Below are 21,299 nucleotides of genomic sequence, written 5' to 3'. Positions count from 1 at the left end.
TCACTATAAAAGTGTACCAAGCTTAACTTCAAGAACTAAATTATTATTTTTGTTGATGCTGGTATAGGTGAATTTTTTAGATAACCCGATCCAGGTTGCATTTCCAGAACATTCATTTAGAGTGGAACATTGAAAAAAGGCATCGTTATGCGCAATACAAATTCTTAGGCCTCAGTATTCCTATATTTCTGTGTATGATTTCGTTCATAAATATTTAAATAATTGAAGCCTACGCGATAGAAATGTGGGAAACTTAAGTTTGTTAATTTATTAAACGACCACATGAAATACTTTGTCGGGACGTTTGCAATCATTGAAAACCGCAATCGTAGGATTCATTTAAAACCGCGAGCTGCTAATTAACCAATTTAGCTAAACGATCTCATTCTCTTGTATAAATTTTCATAATAATGCTGGACCTGGCCGCGACATATTAAAATAAATATAGTCATTAAAATAATTTACGTTCCGTTGGAACATAATTACAGAGATTTGTTCTGTTTAACGAAGAAGCTGCTTAACTGTATTTATTAAAACGCTGGTCATTGAACTAAAAATAAATATCTGCATGCTTTGAGATACGCGATGCATAAAAAAGGAAGGAAATTCATGAATTTTAAAGCAGGAAGGCTAGAGATTTTTCAAACGTACGAACAAACTCAATTATGAAAGCCTTTGTGCTGTTTGTTAACTGAAATTTAATATTTTCTCGGAATACTATAGAGCTGATTTGTATACGTTGGTAATTTTATACGAGCTCGGTGAATTGTATAATCTAGGAAATATAGGCTTATGAATTTGACTTGCAATCTTTTAACTTAATATGCGTTGCTAATTTGTACTGAAATTATGATGTTCTATCGATACAGCGCAGGCTGGAATATACCTAGAATATATTATTCGAAAGAAAAGAGGGAGAATAAACATCATTTGGACATGTTCGAAAGCTTTGATTCGATAAAACTGAAGAATGAGAGCTAAAATAGCAGCAATATTCAGACGAGGCCATGTGCATAACATGTAATTTAGATATTCCTTATCTCTTATCATTTGCAACATTTCGAGGCCATTCTTAATTTCTCAAAATAAGCGTACATTGCAATACAAGTTTTCGACTGTACTAACACAACTATGTTAAATATTTTGGAAAAAATTAGGCTGTTTAATACGAACGTTAAAACTCCCGCGCATAAAGCTACTTGTGCACCTATGAAAATATAGGTTTCTTATTAAAAATGATTGTAGACTCACAATGCTTATCAACATGAACTTTCGTAATTATTGTTATACTGAAATATCGTTCTACTTTTTCACACCTGAAAGCTTCAGCATGAAATATTTTCCAAGACTTCTCCGAACAACAATTTCTCAAAAGCTTCTTCAAGAAAACCAATAAAAATACTACAGACAAAAAATGAAACCACAGTTCAAGTATTTATTATACTAATTCCAAGTATATATTCCCCAAGTGGAGACACAGCTTTATACCCAGCATCCCTTCACTTCCTTTCAGAACCCCTCACATCTTCCCCCCAGCTTCTATTCCCTCTACCATTAAAAAAATCTCGAAGAAAATTCCACCACGCGAATTCGAGGCTTAACTCGTCCCGCCGATTGTCGACTCAACGGAATCTCGATAGCAAATTTCTCGACGAGGTATTGTTTCGGCCGCAGCCGTCGGCCATTGTTCGCCACTGGAAAAAAGGCGACGTCGTTCGCGGTTCCTTCGGCTTCCAAATAATTGAAAGAGGGAAAAAGCTGACGGCCCCCTAGCCAGCGGTCTGCCTGCCGCTGATTAATTGGAAAATTATGCGTTTTCTTCCAATTAACGGAGGAGGGAGCCGCGCGCTGGGCTACTGTTAATTGGCGCGGCTCGCGGCACATCGATGGCTGGCATTAATTGGGAAAGTCGTATATATACCAGCGTGTACAGGCAGCGCGGCGTGTCTGCATATTATTCGGCAGAAAACCGCGACGCGATCGAGCCTTTCGTATCTGTTTTTTCTCCGTCTCCCTCAGGCATCGGCCGATAGCTAATTACGCGTTTACCCTGCGAATGGATTCGCTCCACCCCCTCCGCGCTGTATAAATTAAAATGATTTTAACCTTTCGCTGCGTTTTTCCTGCACAACAAAACGGAAATAACAAATCGGCTGTTTCGAGCACTCCAACAAAGACTCCGCCTCTCGTTTCAGCGTACTTTGTTCCATTGATACGCGTGCATTGGGAAAATCGAGCGTTTTTATCGCGCTTTTTATCAACCTTTACGTGTCGACTTTCTTTTGTGAATTTGCTCGCGTAATGAGATTCTGTTTGGAGATTTGTTTGTGGAGTCATTGATTTCCTGCGGGATACTGGAAATTCAATAAAAATTCGGGATTTTCAATGGGCGGCGGTGAATGTTTCACCACACTGCACAGGAGTTCTTTTCTTTTAAATAATTTCCAGCAATGGGATATAATGAAAGAATACTGTGTTCACTGGCACATGAAAACTGAATGTTGCAAAATAAACGCGTATGGAAATGATGAACACAATGCATGTGAACACAAAATCTTTAAATACTTAAAACACAAATATTAAATCTTTTAAACTCTTCATTTTTAATTCTAAAATGCTCGAAACTAGAAATCTTCGAATTTTCATATATTCAAATTTTGAATTTTCAAATGTTCAAAGCTTTCAAAATTTTAAATATTCAATTTTTCAAACTCCTCAACTTTTAATTTGAAAACATTCAAAAATAATAATATTCAAATATTTACACATCTAAATTTTGAATTTCCAGATCTTAATCTTCTCATTTATTTATTCTTATTTCTAGTTTTCAGTTCTTGAAACTCTCTATTCCAGCTCCAACAGCAGAAAATAATTCCAGTTTCTGTGATAAGGGTTAAATTCCACTAATTAACCAAACCATCACAAATAACCTTCCCTAGACTCTAACATTAGAAGTTGAAAACCAAGCGTCGAAGTAAGCAGACCGTCGAATCGCTGTTCGATTTTTCGAAAAAGGAGCAGCGTGACGAAGAAGCAAGCAGAGCCAGGCGGTTTGGAGGCGTGCGTGTCGTCAGCCGGGAGGGTTCTCCGTCTCTTTCTTTCTCTCTGCCTCTTACCTCCTTCGACCGATTAAAATTGAAAACTACGTCGAGCAAACACTGCGACACCTGCACAAATCTACATACTGGATCGACGGGTGTGTGTCTAACCCGTCCTCGCGGGCCGATACGCGAGGCGTTGGCTTCGCTGGCGCGCGTACGCGCCTCTGCGTCCACGTGTGCTCGCGTGCTACCACTTTCAAATCGCTCGGCCTTGTCCGCTCGATCGCAGCTTCTCGAACGATCCCGTTCAGATCGGGGACAACTTTTAGACCAGAGTTCTTCGAAAGGCCAGTGACTTTCAAAATTGGCTGCTCGTCGTTCCTAGGAGTCTTAAGTTCCAGGGGATTTAAGTAGCTTTTTATTTGCGAATCTTTACGATATGACGTTGAGAAGAGAGTGATGGTGTGAGTGGAGAAGAATTTTAAAAGCTGGAATCCTTATTATAAAATATTTACTCTTTAATAGTGTGATAAAATTGCAAATTTTTGTGACAAAAAGATATTTTTTGAGGTTTTAAAATACTTCTGTATATTCTAGCAAATGTAAAAAAACATGTTTTATTGTTTATTTTACTTTTATCGGCGTCTTGTCATGTTCTCGGGATAAACTGTCAAAGGATTAAGAACAGTAGGAGAATGTTGAGATGAGTACAAGATTTTGGAAAGATAATTACGAGGAATTGTTACTTTGTGTGAAACTGTTCATAAGAAGATAGGAAGGTTTGCTCTACAACATGAGTATCTTTGTGATATCTGCCAATCTGCTTCCATATAAAGCGCCAAAAAATAATTCTTATCTTTATCTTATTTATTCCTTTACTCCCTTTCAAACCTGTCACTCTGTAAATATATTGACCCACCTTTGTACTTATATCAATCTAGTGAATTTTGTAAAATGTTCGATTCACTCAACAATTATTTCATGCAATGGCAGAAAATACATTTGACCCAAGTACACTCAATCGACTCTAATCATTTAATCATGAAAACCTCTAAGATTAGTTCTACATATTCACTTCCTATGTCCAATCAGTCTGACGCTATACTTACAACTGCATCAGAAGAATAAGATGAACTGATCAGCCCTCTCCCAAAGTCGCCCGACAAATACTATCAAAAATCACTCTGAATACATAGAAGATCAAAAAAGCAAGTGCCTTATTAAATTTCTCCATCTTCTAAATAGACTTTTCACCATCTACTCCACTATTAGCTCTCAAACCCACAAGAACCAGACTCCTTCAACTAGAGCTCCTCAAATACCAACATCAGTCTATCAAGTACCTTAGGTAAAAAATTCCTCCACTAGCTGAACTGGCTTCCCCACTTTGTAATCTCTTTGAGAACTGTTTTTCCACTCCTCTCTGTTCTCCAGCTCCAATAGAGATTTCAAAAAGAGCCAGCGAAGCGATAATTGGCGCATGCAACGTTTGAAAGGTGGCCTGAGTTCCCAGCTGAAGCTCTCAGTTCAAAGCAGTTGACAGGCGTTGTCATGCTTATCATCGTGTTATTTCCTTCGGTTTTCTCTTCGTTTTGCAACGCATAGACGCTATGTTGTTTCAGCAAAATATCGTGAACACGTGACGAGATGGCGGGGAGGGGAAACGCTCGACATAAATGGTCCGTCGACGGCGGCGCGACAATTAAAAATTTCTCCGTAGTCCGTCAAGTACGCTTATTAATAAACGTTGCCTCATGCGGCGCATAAATTATTTAGCATGACCATTACTGCACCCGTTTAGCACATCTTTAAGGCGATCGACAACTGCATGAATCATCGAAAAACCGAGGGAACGACTAAGAATACGAATGACTCGCGCGATGCGCTCTCGCGGCGTGCAAGCCTCGATAATCGACGCTTTCTTTGAGGGAATCGTTCGAGTGCAATCGAGCTATTAAATTGTCCTGTTATTCAGCGTTAGGTAAATACGGCTTGCTCAACTGACGAGCTGCAGCATGGGATAAAGGGTTGTCAGACACGGTGCTTTCAGATTCGTTTTAATCCCGATCTAATTTGTTTCAATTTGCAGGGATTTTGATGGAGTTTGATGAAATGTGACGTTTATAAATGTTTCTGTTGGAGAGAGGAAATATTTAATTAATGGAATGAAAGCTGAGAAATAAGTTTGAGGAGATTAACTGTGTCGAGGGTTTATGGAAAATGATTGTTTTTTAAATTGCTAATATCTAATATTTCTTTAGTTTGTTTTGCCATCAATTGGATCTTTCCTGGACAGTTACTTAAAAGCATTTCTGAGGTTTTTCGTTAGGAATCGTTCACAATCGTAGGATTTGTACAGTGCCTGCAGCGGTATAAAAACGATGCTTGGCTATATAGTTGTGTTTATGAAGCCAGCGCAATTGAAAACGGCACGAACGAGCAATTCTGTTCGCCCACATGAACGTCTATCAATAGACTCTTTCGTCAGGCCCATCGCGCAACGTCGGATCATCGCGAGTTCTGAATTATGTGCTTTCATACGTGTATGTATTTGTCTATCGTGGGGCTTGGATCAAACGTTATGAATATCCATCATCACGTCCTAGATCTAATACAATCCATGCCTGTTGCGAATTAGTACGTGGCATTACAATCCATTTATTAATCAAAACAAATAGACGAGTTATTTTCAAGGAGAAAAATCTCTACATGGAATAAAACATATTTAAAAAATTAGTCTTTACTCTAAAATGATGTAGTAAAATTGCTAGCTGATGTAGTAAATATGATGTAGTAAAATTGCTAGCTGATGTAGTAAATATGATGTAGTAAAAACAGCTAGATTTTTGTTCAAAAGTTTCCATGTCTCCTTCAAGTTACCAATAATAAAATAGCTCTACATAAGCAATCTCTTTTCATACGAACTCAAAGCCCGATTATCTGTAAAATTTGCTAATAATATTCCAAGTAATCAAGGTTCCTCAGTACATGTCTTATCTGCCACAAAACCACCACAGATTTCCTCGAATCACGTTAATGCACATTTGATGATCCGATCTGCACGCCAGACACCATTAAACTGTTTTCGAAGCAACAAGTAGATTAAACGTCCTCTCGAAAATTTTAAGACACTAGAATCTTAAGTCACTCGTTATCGAAGTAATAATAAAAAAAAACTAAGAGCATAAAAGTCAACAGGTCGATCATGAATTTCGTAAATACAAAAAGAAAATTACATAATTTTTCTCTTCCAAAAATCACTTCAAACTTATTTCTAGTACACTCTGCTGGCCTGAACGCAGAGAATTAATTACTCAGAAATGTTATGGCATCGACAGCGACGATATTGTTTCAAATACGATTACGCGCAGCGAGGCAATTAAGAAACGGGAACGCTGTACGTCATTAATAAGGGCGCTTCGATGATTAACGAATTATCGCGCAAAGCGATCTTGACGAGCTTGTACGCGGCTCGTTTTTATTGGCCGTCGATGCATGCGTTATTGCGCATCAACGTCTTAAGGAGATATCAGTGCATCTGCGCGCTGCGGTTTTTATCGTAATGAATCCGGCACGCCTAGCTAATAGCGCACCGAGACTCTCGAGAATCTCCACTCTATTCACTGCGCGTCGTGTGAATTCGTCCATCTGGGTTAATGCTTAGAAGATTGCGGTACAAAGATGACGTAGTTTTGTTTGCAACGGGATGAAAAAGAGTTAAAGGATGTGAAATGCATTCCTTAGTGCAATTTTTACAATGATAATAAGTCATCTTTAGAACTTCCACTTTTGGAAGTTGGAGACATTGTATAAAGACAGAGACAGGATTTTAATAAATTAATTTTAATAGTTTGTTTAGTTAATAATGTCAAACTGATATTAGAAATTTTAGGATAAAGTAAACTATGAGTAATTTTGTTAAAGAGAACTTGTATAATTGATTTAACAAATTTTGATTATATTTTTGTGAGCTTTGCATTTGTCTTTAAATCAATATAAAATTTCTGCTTTATTATAAATAATTTTAACTTATTTAGTAATATTCTTAATACACGGTTAAATAGCTAAAATTTTTAAAAGACTGAAATAATTATCACGGTTTATAAAACAGGGAAAGAACTACAGACATAGTAAACTACAGAAATTATATAATCATACCATTAAAATTTTCTAACTGCTTTAGAAAGTATTGAAATATTTATTCTATCTATTCCAAAAGTAGAAATAAAAATGAAATTACATAACCATGTGATCAGTCTTGTCTATTAAACTCTAACTAAAGGTCAATTTTGTGAATAAGAAAATCAATATGCAAAAATCTCTGAACCATTTGAATAAATTCTATAAAATGAAAAAAAAAAACCGCAAACAAGAGTATTACTATTCGCACGAGCATGAAGCAAAATGTAAGAATTAGAAACACCTGCAACATAAATGTACAATAAATAACACATTGCCACAAATGGCTAAGTGAGAAATCTTAAAGCCGGACGTTTATTGCTTTTGCGTAAATAAGATGCAATTTTATGGCAACTTGATGAACAACGCTACGATGCTTTTAGCGCGTCGTTAATAGATTACAAACGAAAGTCTATTAAAAAACGCATATTATCCAACATGCTAAGTATTAGATCTGAAAGTACTAATTACGAATGGAATAAAATAAGACTCAACGAAATGGCCATATTTCACGGGAATAAAAAGCATGAAACATTTATCGCTGGAATCACCAACCTGAGGCTATCACCTAGACTCGCTGAATCGATGATAAGCACTCCTTCCTTCAGGGTGATTGGAAACAATTAACATTTGGCCCATAATTCCATTCATCACGGAACGGAACGTCTGTCATCTGTAATGGCCGATTGTTAAACATAACCATTCGTAACCAATGAGGAATTCTCATTATGCGGTAACCAAGAATTCCAGCGACCTGCCTTGCAATCAAGCCTTTTCATAGATAGCCATCAGCCTTTCAGCCGGGGACAAACAGAACGATCTTTTCTATTCTGATGCGTGACGTGATTCGACAGTCATTAGTGATCGTTTAACGAAATGTCAAACCTCCTGTGTCTTTCTAATTGGTTTAATGACATAATCGTGGGCGATCGTCGCGGTGCTCCTCGAAGGGGACCTCGCGTACTATCGATGCATCATGGGAGCATTTTCAATCAAATTGCCAATTAATTATTTCTATCGCTCTTATATGATGTGGACGAGATGTTTGGAAGAATAGTTTACAGCACTATTTTTGGGGGATATCATTTTATTGTAGTTGGAGAGAGTTATTTCTATGCTAGAATTATTAGCGATGACTGATTCTTTTCTTGCTACTTCTTAGTAGTAGACACATAGAAATTTTTGGTATTGTATTATAAGTATCAATAATTTTTAGAAAACAAAAACTAGTAGAATACTGCAAGAACTAGTAGTTGTTCAAGCCAAAAAGATTTAAATCAATAACTTTGACTATTTTCATAATCGTTAGTAAAGTACTGGTAACCATTTGTGAAGTGAGTTTAAAGAAATTCGTCACAACCAAACCTACTTTCAGATAAAAGAAGTTTCCCCATGAAATTAATTTCTGCGTCACATACTTCATCATTAGAAGCTTCACAAAACCGCAGTCCATACTTCACCTTCAAAGTTTCTCCTAGCAAACTTTCCCCTTGTTCTCTCCTCAAACTTGTCACACGTATCCCAAACCAAGGTACTCCTGTCTTCAAGACAAGAAGGCCGCCTCACAGGGCAGATCCAATGTTCCATCACGAAACGCTGTCGCCTTTCACGGAAGCACCTATCTCGCCAGCAGGCTCGCTTCGACGGGCCTTCGACCCCCGAATAGGAGTCGCCGAACACAGTGGGCCCGGTTCAAGAAACCCTTTCGGGGCAAAGGACTCCAGTGAGGCATCAGATGGCGCGGGACTCGTGTCCAACTGCAACGCATTTGACATGTGTGAACTGCAAGTGCAACACTTGCAATTACTGGCATGCGATCGCGCGCGGCCGCTGAAAGAGCCACGGTTCGGGCAGGATCCACGCGAGAGGCGCGATTACGCCAGCGCAGCCGGATGCGCTTACCCCTTTCTCAGATTAATGTCCACCTTCGTGACGAAAAGGTTGGCTGGCACGGACAGTTTGACGACCCCTGTCAGGTTGACGAGGAACGCAGTCGTTCGGTCAACGATCCCTTCCGGATCTTCGACGTTACATCCGCTCCATCGCACGTGCCCGAACACCGATTCGATCGTGCTCGTGTGACGCCAACTGTTCTTAAAGCTTGGCGCGATCTTGCCAGCTTTTGTCGCTGGAACTCTCGATGATCAGATGTTGACTTGCCGTGGGCACCATCGGCCGAGGTCGTTGACTTCTGATGACAGGGTGAGTTTCTTCACCCCGCGGGTGGACTTCTTTATAACGAGAATGTTATGCTTCTCGTTTGGGAGGGATGACGAAACGGTGGATGTGCTGGTAGATACTCGTGGGTTTGGGTATTCGAGGTCTAGGAATTGGCGGTTTTTATTTGAAGCGAGAGATTTTCTGTAAGACGATCCCCAGGAGTTGAAAATATTTTTGTTCATGATCGTCACACACATGGTGTGCCATTCGTGCTTTTGGCTAGGTAGTGCATTACACATCTGGTGTGTAATGTGTCTTGAATGGGTTAATAATAGTAATGACGATGAAAAAAAATGGAATTCATTTTGCTTGAATAAATTTCAATAATAACTTAGGTTTTGTGTGACGAAGATGCTACTTATAGAATAAGAATGATACTCACGATTAGGACAAATTTTGAAACGAGTAGCAAGAAAGTGGATTAAAGTATTGTAAAAATTATTGTTATTAATTCGTTAAATAAAATCCGTGACTGTCTAGTTATATTAAAGTAGTTCAATCAATACTAATAACAATTTCCATATCCTATGATTTTTCACACTAATAATTAAAAAAATACTACTTAACGCCTTTAAATATTGGAATACGTTTAAATATATTTTATTTGTAGTATCAAAAACTGTTTTGACATATCTATATTATATGTTATATCTACATGTAAAAACCAATTTTTTTATTTTTTTTACACGACACGATGAAATAATGAAACTTCAGTCTTCCGCCTCACAGAACGACGCATTGTTCAATTATGACGATTAAACAATGTGTAAGCGCTGAGAGAGCTCGTTCAGGTTCCAATGAACAGAATATCTGCGATGTTTGCTGATAGGTATTTGCGCGTATGGGGTGATTAATATTCTGTATGTATTCTATTATCGTCGAAATAAAAGTTCTCCATTTGCCCAGAGCAGCGTAATGGATTACCGTTTACTCCAAAGCTCAGCGAATTTTGAAAGAACGCGGGGAATTAAAAGCACTCTGACAAATATCATCATACTGCGACTAAAGTTCAGTTATGTGTAGTTTTTCAATAGACAGAAAACAATTAGTATAGCGAATATTCGCTGTCAATCTTTTTTTGTCTCCCTAGTCTGGCACTTTTATGAATTAATTAGGGTGATGGAGTAGAAAGTCGAAAATCAGAAATGAAAACTGGCAACTGTTCATTAATACGAATTCGCAGAGTACATTCATATGGAGTCTTCACACTAATTTTAGTGGAATTTTAGTGATAGATAAAAACGAATACGTGTCACTAAAGAGTTAAAAATATGAATTTTTCGATTGCCAGCATTAATTTAAATTGAAGGGGTGAAACTCAAAATAATTTAAATACAGTTTAGGTAAAAATTATTGCAATTACTTTATAAAAAAAGGTACTAAAATTCATTAAAGAAAAATACTTAAACAAAAAATATAAAATTCTAATTGTACGTTCTTCATTTTTGTTATTGTACCTCGAAACCCTCATCTTGGATTAGACAAGACCTCCCTTAAGATATAGTAACTGTTTCACAAAATACGTGCACAAATTTATAAACGAATGTAACACATAAAAGTATTAAAAACAATTCAGCAACCCCTATTTCCAAATTACAAAATCCTCATACAACATCCCTCCCCAATTTTTCTGCAAAATAAAATCCTTCACTCCACCCTCATTTCAGGAATACTCATAACGTACAATAACCTCCATTCTACTGAAAATTGAATGACGTACAGCCGGACAAAGCACTGTTCCAAGTCCTGTGACGCCGCAACGCATATTCACCCGAACAAAGACTAATTACCCCCAAACGAGGGACACGAGTGGCTCGTGAGTCATTCCCTGCATTTGCGAGCTCTCCGAAACGCATCTTTGGGGCCAGCGTTTCGCGTAACTGCGTGGATCTGACGTCGTAACTATTCTTCGATCCTATTAAGAAGCGAAGACACCCCTGAAGCCAACCCTCCCTGTCCCACCACCCCCTGGGGAGTTTGCGCGTGACCGTTTAACGATCCGCGGCCATTTTGGGCACATGGCGTCGGCGTCGCTCGTCACGTCACCCCCGACGTCTGCGGCTTATCCGGAAACTGCGAAGAAACCCCTCGTTCTTATCACCAATAACAGATGGCGGTGTCGGTTCTTATCCGGTTTTCACGAAGATTCATCCCCTCGTTATCAAGTTTATTCTTTTATCCATGGAAATGGTAATTTGGAGATTTTTTTTAGGCAGATGTACCTTGGAATTTGGCGGCTGTTGAAGCTACAACAAGATTTTGAAAGTCAACATTGTTGTAGAATAAAATTGGTCTTATGAGTTGTAGAATTCGATTTGCAATTTTGCTGCATCTTTGTGAGGATCAGTTTGCAGTCATGTTGATTTTTGCGCGTCGAATCTTCGGGTTGCAATTTTGTGACATTTTCTTGGGAAGTCACTTGAAACGATATTAATTTTTTTGTAGTCCTGTGTAGGATAGTGTAAAGTGGAGTAGCGTATAGTATCGAATAGTTCAGTATAGTATAGGACAGTGGAATGGTGTAGAATAGTGTCAGACAGTGGAAAACTGTATAAAATAGTGCAGAGTAATATAGTGTGTAGTGTAGAATAATAAAGAAGAGTGTAAAATACTGTAGACTATCTAATTTAGCATAGGTACAGAGTACAATAGTGAAGAACAGTGTAGATCAGTGTAGAATAGAGTAGAATACTGCAACATAGTGTAGTTGTAATGCGTCAACCAGAATACTCCAAAATACAATGTAAAATAGCATAACGTAAACCAATCTCAGTGACACCTCTTTATATTCTACAAATTTCAAACTAACTTTAAGTCACGAACTCCAGTCGACACAACACTATATTTTAAAGTTCCCACAGCAACGCTAACGATCACTAATTGGCCCCCAATTTCTTGACTCCTTTTCCCAGTATCCTCCACCCTCATAAATGATCCATTACCAACTGGAGTACCAAGAAAGCGCTAACGGCTCGACTCCTCTCACCACGATCCATCTTTCGGGCTCCCAACAAATCGAGCTGATCGATCGAAAATTACACGCGCAGCATGGGTAACATTAAAGAGGATCGAGAACAGATCCTGACGACGTGACGTGCCGTAATTTCGATGGATCGTTACAAAAATCAGCGAAGGGGAACGAGGCTTGTTAGGCGTACGCATAAACGTCGCGGCGGTATGGACTTAAAGAGCGCCTCCGCGGTTTTATCGATTTAATTGTCGGAGGGCTTAATTGTAGGGGATGAAGGGCGACCTTGAGAAGGGCCGAGGGCAACATTGAAACCGAAGTTCGAGCAGTCGGGGACTTCCGTGAGAGAAGGTAATTACGAGAGTGACCTACCTCAACGAGATTCCCCTTGTCAATGAGGAAATCTTCTCCCTCCAAGCAAAAGGGTCCACGTGATCCAGTTCTTGCTCGGACATTTTAAAGAGGCCCGCGCGTTTTGTGATCTGCCACGGCGCTCTTGCCACAATAAAGTGCTATTCTTTAATTGAAGAGCTTGGTGCAAGAGCCAGAGAGCTCCAATTCTCAGTAAAAACGATTATTTAGGGAAACTTTAATATACTTTAATACACAGGGTGAGTCTTATAACTATATCACCTAAATCTTCTTGTACATTATTTGTTGCATGAGAAAATGTTTCAAACGAAAGTCGTTTGGTATCAAAAGAAGCATACATATCCTCGACACTTCGGCTTTTATTTGAAACATTTCTTCATGCCACGAATAATTTAAAAAAAATTCAAGTGGTGTCTTTTTTGCTAATATTTCAAACCTTTTAAAAACGAGAGCTGGCCAATTTTTGCACCAAGTCCTTCAGTTTAATTTGTTAGAAGCTAAAGCTTCTTATAGCGAGCACTGTATGAAATGTGTATTAATGGATTCGTTTGAAATACCAAAGTGGAAGGTTTAAAACTTTGTTCAGCTATGTACACTAGAAAATGTGTTAAAAAGATTGGTTAAATACTCACACTGTAGTTCTTTTATCTAAATAAATTCCTAACAGTGATTTTTATTTAGCTTCTCCATAACAATAACCATAGTAAACTAACATGTTTGAAAATCTGAGGCTTATGATGAAGACGAACCATAATTTCTTTGAAGGCATGCTCATCTCACAAAAAGAATACCAGTGTATCTAGCTAAAGAATCGATCAGAATCACGCAGCAGAAGGAACACCGATGGCCATCGCGCCGAGAAGTTCGCAGCCATTTCGAGACCTCTTAAAACTCGTCGGGAAGCAGCGAAACGCTGGACGAGAGGTGAGAAATAACCGTGAAAAGAAAGTCCGCCGCTATTTTAAAAGGCGTCGGTGCCAGGAGGAGCGAGGAAAACGAAATCTTTCCGCCGGGGTAACCGGCGTGTTTCCTTCGATGGGAAATCCGTGAAAAGTCGTGATTGAATTATTCTACTGTGCCGCTACGACACAGGCGACGGCGAGAAAGAGGGAGGGAGGGAGGGCGAAAGAGGAGGAAACAGCTCGGCTGGCTGGCTGGCTGACACAAGGGGTTCGGCGGGGGGGTAGGAAAACGAGAGAAAATAAAATACATACCCGGCCATTGGCGCGACTTCGTTTCGTACATTTTATTCGAGCCAATTGGATTTATTTATGCGGGCGGCGGGTGGCAGACCCGTAGTGGGGGGTTGAAACGTCGGGGCAGAACCCGCGCAGTCGGTAAAGCAGTTTCGTTTCCTTTCCACCCCCACCACGCCCTTTCGCTGTCCGGGGGCTGCGCGCTTTATTGTATATTTAATTCCAGCGTTGTTTATCCCCGTCTCATTCCACCGTCGCTGCCTGCTGGAAGCTCGAGCAGATATTTCAACGGTGTAAACGCCGTTAAACGAGAGAAGCCCAGGATGGGGGCGAAAAAATTCTGGCCGAATCGGCGTTATTGCACTTTAAATTCCTGCACGGGATTCTTGGCGAGGATCCTCCCTTGTTGGGTCAGGGACTTCGAATGAATTGCTCGAAGGCGGTTTTTAGGACGAATGTGGGCCAAAATTATGATTGTCTTATAGCGAACCCCTGTGAGAGAACTGTCTCCGGAAGGTATCGTGAAATTTTTGGGGAGAGGAAGAAGAATAATTCTGCGTTGAAAATTGCGGGAGTTCTGTAAATAGTATTGTTAATTTAGAGAATGTATCAGTATTCAGTGTAAGTAAGTTTGGTTTTCTATCATCTGTTTTTTTCTTTCGAGAAATAGGTACTCAATAGCAGAGACCAAACTGCTTATTTAGGAATACCAATGATACAACATTGAAATTGTGGGCAAGTAAAAAAATTGGAATAAAAGCTAAGCGTACCTATGGAACACATGATTTTAAGCATTTGCCACAAACAGAAGAATCAATTTCCTCTAGTGAAACAAAAACAAAAAGACGAAGAAACTAACAAAATCATATTTACTCTATCAGCTACACTTGGAAATTTTTATTTCATTAATTCAGACTACAATAAATTCTCCGATAAGAAGAGTATTCTATCTCAAAGGATGAAATTAGACATCATTTACCCATCATTATTAATTCATAAAAAATACAGAAGGTTCCATTGTCGCCAGAGCTTAACAAATCGCGTTGCTCTTCTTTCGAGCTCGAGGCTGGCAAGAAAAGTCAACGACTATAATTCGATCCCAGCGAAAGAAAGGGCACGTCGCAAGAGGGAGAAGGCGGGGTACCGGCTTACTTCCGGTTCGTCTATTCGCGTCACCATCCGGCACGAGCTGCATTCTCACGTTCATTTGCATACCCGGCTACACATCAATATTCAAGGAGGCCAGAAAACGGGCCCGTTTTGCATACTGGACCCCCCGCTCGTGTTATTTCTTCTTTTGCAGGGATCTCGGTAAGGGGGCATCGCGACTTCTGCTCCTGAGAAAAGGAATTTGGAACGAACGGGTCCAACGAACGATTCAGTGCACCAATCGGTCGGGACTTAGAGATGTCTGTTCGATCAACTGTCGAACCCTGAAGGCTTCATTCGAGTCAGTGGATTCTGGTATCAATGCCAGAATTTCATGAAAAATTATAATTAATTTTCAATATTCAACTGTTTATACATGAAATTCTTCTACTGAAACAGGGGGACATGATTTGATTAATATTTCTGTACCTCAGAGCTAGACTAACCCAATTCCATTTATTTCAAAATTAAGCTTTTTACGTGATCTTATTGCTTTTCCTACTACTAGCCTACTACTTACTATATAAACTACTTTGCTACGTGGAACCCAACTGTAACAAGAACTAGCAAGAAATTCTAAACCATTAATCACGTATATACCTACCCACATCTAGTCTTCTTTGCAGATTGAAATATTGTTAACCATAATCAAGTGAGTCCAACTAAAACCTTCCAAGCTTTAAAACTTGTCAAAACTCACCACCTCAGAATCACCACAGCAAAGCACATCGTCATCCGTCAAACCCTTTCCCACGTGACCCGCAAACTTTCCACAACCCCTCGCGAACCTCTGCCCCATCATCGATCACGGAACGATCATCAAGGAGCACCTTTAAATCCCGTTCATGCAACGCCACGCATGCTCCTTATCGAAACTCCAAGACCGCTGCCTCCTTCCCTTCGCCCTGCACGTTTCACCTTCGGTCCCTTTTTCTATCCCCCTCAGCAGCGATCAGCACGACAAAGGATCGCGGAGAGCGCGCTGCGTCTTCGTAGCGTGGAAGGAAGGTGGGTTGCGTAATTTAAATAATTCAAGAATGAATGACCCTGACCCCGGTTAGGCCGCGGGCTGACCTGCAGCCGGCGATTACAATCACAATGCAACAGCGAGTTCTCAGGGTAAGACAGGTAGCACGCCGAGTCCCGCATACATTAGATCGAAGCCATCCGCTCCGAGTATAAATATGCGCTATATCCGCGCGGCGCAGCGGTGATTTTATGCACGAAACACGGGTCGAAAGGAGAGGAGAGTCGGCCCCGTCCTCCCGAAAGCAGCCAGCCTCTCCTCTGCTCCAGCTAGCCGAGCTGACACACATTTAACCGGACCCGCGGACGATTAGCATAAACAACGACCGATATTCAACGCGGACCACGCACCTTGCGAGAATCCCACGGTGAGGGATTTCCTTGATGCGCGCGATCGAGGATTGATTCGTTGCCTCGGAGGAAGAGTCGCGAGGGAAATTCGTGAGAAATCGGATGGAGCAGGTTGCCAGGGGACCTGGAAAAGGAGATAGTATGGAAATTCGTGGGAAATTGGGGATGAGGACCGTTGCAGAATGTATTCAAGCGAGAGATGTATATAGTTGTGAAGAAACTATACCATGGAGTTTTGGAAAATATTGCATAGTATGTTAGAAAAAATTGAAATTAAAGAATCTTCGATTTCTGATAATGATAGATGGAGACTTCATAAAATGACAAGTGATCTTTAAATATTTACTTAAAGTAGGATAAACACATGTTTCAAGGTTCTGAATTTTGACGATTGGTAGTAAATCTCTTAATACTACTATTAAAGTATTTGTCGATGTTCTGTAACTATTATTTCATGGTTATAAGTGTTGAACATACATTCTGTTCAATCGTTTCGAAATTGTAGTTGCCTTATGTTCCATTCCATTCTTAGGGAACCTGTACCGATAATTAATACCATTGCTTCTGGTCGAATACAATTGATGTATGTAGTCAATGTTCCATTCAATCGAATTCAATAGTATTAGTATACATACGCGATTCCCATGTTTAGTCGGTAAACAATTACGTTGTCAGTGACTACATTGAACTACTACCTAATATATTTTCTATTTCAATCTGCAAATAGACTTCATTATTTACTACGAATAAACGTGTATTCTAATTTTGTAGTTGACATCAATTAAAATAAATACATTTTCCATTATATTATACTAAATTTCGTTTCCTCGTATTAAATATTATTTTCCCAGATAATGCACATATATGCAACTCCTTGCACATTATGTAATCCCATGTGTAAAGAATATTTATACCATTTCTTAAGTTTAAGGTTCTTCCTATACAATATACAAATTCAAAGACCTCAAGAATCTGATACAAACATCCAGCTCACCCTGCCTGTCTCATGCTTCACGCAAAACACTGATATACGCAAAATTCTAGTATTATCCCGATCACAGAATTACTCTGACCAAGCAACTACGTCTCCCAACTAATACCCAAGAAGTTCCATTGAGAAAAGACCAGTAACCATACTCCCCGCGCACCATGTCAAATCATCGCCCCCACCTGACCCCTCATCACGAAGAACAATACACCGATCAGTATCCCGTGCGCCAGTGATCGATGCCGATCGAGGATCGCTTGGCCAGGCTCCCCAGGCCAGCTAGGATATTTGTATCCGCGATGCTGGAAACCAAACACTCGAAGGGTTGAACGCTGGCATGCAGATGAGCCGGCGTAGCCGCCCTCGAAAGCGGATGTTGGCAGTCTGCAGCTACGTAGACAATAGGCCAGTGCCATTATGTCCGTCGAGTCCTAAAACCCCATAGAGTCGTTCTTCTCTGTCTATTATCCGGCTGGTGGCAGGCCACATTGTGTATCCGGTCTGCCACGGGACCCCGGCTATTGTCGGCCCACCTAATTATTCGCAAATCTTCCGCTCGTTGCCAGTACACCCACCCCCAACCCTCGCCCCCACCGCCCCCGTGGTATTCGACATTGCAAATTTCCGTCTTTGGCCGAGGCCCGTTGTTGTTCGCGTTTAATTCAGCCCTCCATTTCGATCTGGGTGGCTTGCGTAACGATTGTCTCGCGTAGCGGTCCCCTTCGACCCGACTTTTCTTGCGTTGCATTAGAATTGCGCGATTGTATTAGATTTAAGCTTTCTTTTCAGCGTCTGGCGAGGTTAGATAACTCTGCGAGTTGGGAGATGCGATTTTTTGGAGTCCTGTCGACGCTCAGGTTAATGGATTAATTTCGGTTAATCTTTCTGATTAATTCGTGGCTGGATGAAGATGAATAGCTACTGAGGATTTAGGGGAATATTGATTATGAGGGGCTTGTGATGACTTTTGAGTATAGGGGAGCTTGGGAGGTTACAGAATATTCTGTGTTGAGGTTCAGTTACCTGATGAATGGTATCTAATTTGCTTTTGTAATTAGTGGGGTGTCTGTACTTGGAGGGGCTAGATATTGATTACTGGCTTAGATATGTGAAGCAGAGATTATTTTCCATAGACCTTAGAGTATTATGATAACTCTGTATATTTCTCTTATAGATTAATTAATGTGTCGTCACAGACTCCCTGTAACTTAGTAAAAGTAGGTACAACGACTCACAAATCTGTTCACAGATATTTAAAGTTATCCTAGCAGTGACTTCAGCAATAGAGTTCACATCCATACTGTTCTTATATTTGCATTAACTTCATCTTCAAATCTTAAAATCAGCTCAAAGTATTAAGTGTGATGATTTACGACGAGCCAGTTTATGAATCGCTGTATCTACTCCAAGTAACGTGACTCCACGATGTTAGGCGTACTTACCTCAGGATCAGTCGAATCAGGACGTTGAAAAGCGTAGAGGGGCGCCAGTTTGTCGTAGAGATTTACTTGATCATGGAGTGTTTTGAACGGATTCTTGGTGCTAAAGAAATCCAAGTCGACATCCAAAATATAAGGAGTGTCTCGTTCAGGCAGATACTGGCGCAGAGCAGAGCTGATGGCGACAAAATCATCCCTCTGTAACAAAATAGTTTATCTTTGTTAGCATAACTTTGACACTACACATCGACTATCAGACTGCTTCTAGATTAATATAAGCTCTACTAAACCTGCTGTAAAATAAACTATATAACATAATATAGCCACTACTCTAGTTTCAACAGATTTCTATTTCTAGTACTATTCATATTGTGTTCCTTATAATCATCTAATCATGACCCAATACCTTCTAGTTCCTCACAATTAGATTACTATTAATAGCAACAAACCTTCCTTGCTTAGTTAAAAAAAATAATTAATTAACAAAACTCTACACGAATATTACATGCACAACCAACTAACAGGGTTCCCCACTTCGCAGCTCATTGAACGCAATTTGCAAACTTCACAAGGGCGAAACTATCCCAACCAGGGCAACCCACCCCTCGATATTGTTCGAAAAGAGGCAAAACGCAAGCTGACAGGGGGAAGGGGGGCCAGAGCGCTTTTTGTGACGCGCAAAAAACAATGACTGCACTCGAATTAATCCTGTTAGAATTGATACTCGTCCCGGTAGCGGGATCGCAATTTGCATGCGTTCACAACAATGAAACACAACGGTGCTCGCAGCGGGTCTGTGCGGAGGGGTTGTAGCTCGCCGATTCGAGGGGGTGGAGAGCAAAGCCAACGATCACTATGGTCAGCGGCTCTCAAACGTTTTAATACGGTCTTCGATGACCCCGGCTGACGTGTTTTTTTCATTGCTGCCTTCAGTGTTCCCGTAATGAAATTTAATTATCGCTACTGCCGCCACTCTTCAGCCCCCCATCGATGCTGAACGAAACAGAGGGTATGGGGAGGCATCGATGCAATTTTCATCTGAGAAACGACGAAAAGTGAACAATTTTTTAAAGAATTTCAAATATTTTTGACACTTTGTCTGTGAGTAATCGGATTTTAGGTGTATTAGGATTTGTATTGATACACTTAGGGTATTTGAAATGATGGTTGAGTAATTTGAATAAATAGAAAGCTTCAATAATTAAGTCCTACGTATAGAAAAGAAAGCAAAGATTCTGAATCTCGAAATTTAATTTTTGTAATCATTCTTGACACGTGAATTATTACGTTTTACAATAAAATGTGCAGTGATTTTAATGCTAGGAAGTCTGAGATATTAAAAGGTTTATTATTATTCCTATTTTAAGAAGAAATAAGTGATATGTTCTACTTTGTATACGTATATAGTATTACATTTTAGCTCAAAATAAATGATTGGAGATGCATACAAATTATTTCATACGAGTTATTTAACATAAAAATTCGTGGACTATTTTTGACTCCCTTGAATTTCCTAGGATTATTCTAACATAAAACTATCTCGAATCAATTACCAAATTCAGTTGAATACATTTTTCTTGAAATAATCACCAGAATTATTAGCATCTTCACGAAACGGTTGATAAAGAATAGAAAACTCCCGCTGAAAATTCGAAAAATCCCATGTAGCAGCGGTGACAGAGTATTAGAACTGTCCCCCTAGAGAAGCAGTTCCCCAATATTCATTTGCATACGCTAACATCAGCTTTTTCGTTGCCCTCGGTTTCTTCACGCTGCAGCAGAGGGAGAGGACGAGGAAAGGATGAAAGACCAAGGCCCTTGGCGCAAGTGAGACCGTCAGAAAGAGGCCCGTTCATTTTTTTCTCTTTCTTCTTTCTCCGTTGCCCCCGTGACAAAGCATCGTTCTTTTACGCTGAACTACCAAAGCTCTTTCTGACTGAAACCCGTTTCCCGTTTATGCGAACCGAAGCAGGCAGGGTGATCCTGACTGGAATCGAGGAAGGACAAAAGGCTCTTGCCGAATCCCCGTTGCGCTTAAACCAACAGCCTTGCTCAATACACGTACGCCAGACGTCGCTATGACGCTCGCACAGAAACTAACACCCGATCTTCTAATATTTCCTGATCGATTCCCTCGATTTCTTTCATCTAGACACGCTAGGCACTCTAGCTGCCTTCTTTGTTCTTTCGGTACATAGTTCTCTCATTTTAAGACAAGTGATGCTAAAGTAGAAGGAAAGTTCGCAGACTTCTGATTGATAAAATTAATAGCTATGTATCTGTACGTGTTTACTATTTTATCCAGGTGTTTTAATAATGTACCTAGGTTTTAAGATGAATGGCACCCACAAAATTCGAGGTCGAAATGGG

General features: G+C 40.0%; 1 protein-coding gene across 1 annotated transcript in view; it reads right to left on the bottom strand.

Moving 5' to 3' along the window:
* LOC143188452 (UPF0489 protein C5orf22 homolog) overlaps nt 1-21,299 on the bottom strand; it is a 327,293-nt gene that overhangs the window by 234,568 nt on the left and 71,426 nt on the right. The window contains exon 2 of the mRNA XM_076392718.1: nt 18,933-19,127. Within this exon, the coding sequence (XP_076248833.1) occupies nt 18,933-19,127 (195 nt within the window). The remainder of the gene's footprint in view (nt 1-18,932; nt 19,128-21,299) is intronic.

Source organism: Calliopsis andreniformis, chromosome 2, assembly GCF_051401765.1.
Source record: "Calliopsis andreniformis isolate RMS-2024a chromosome 2, iyCalAndr_principal, whole genome shotgun sequence".
NCBI classification, from domain to species: Eukaryota; Metazoa; Arthropoda; class Insecta; order Hymenoptera; family Andrenidae; genus Calliopsis; species Calliopsis andreniformis.
Note: the sequence above shows the minus strand (reverse complement) of the source record. Positions and strands in the feature narration are given on the sequence as shown.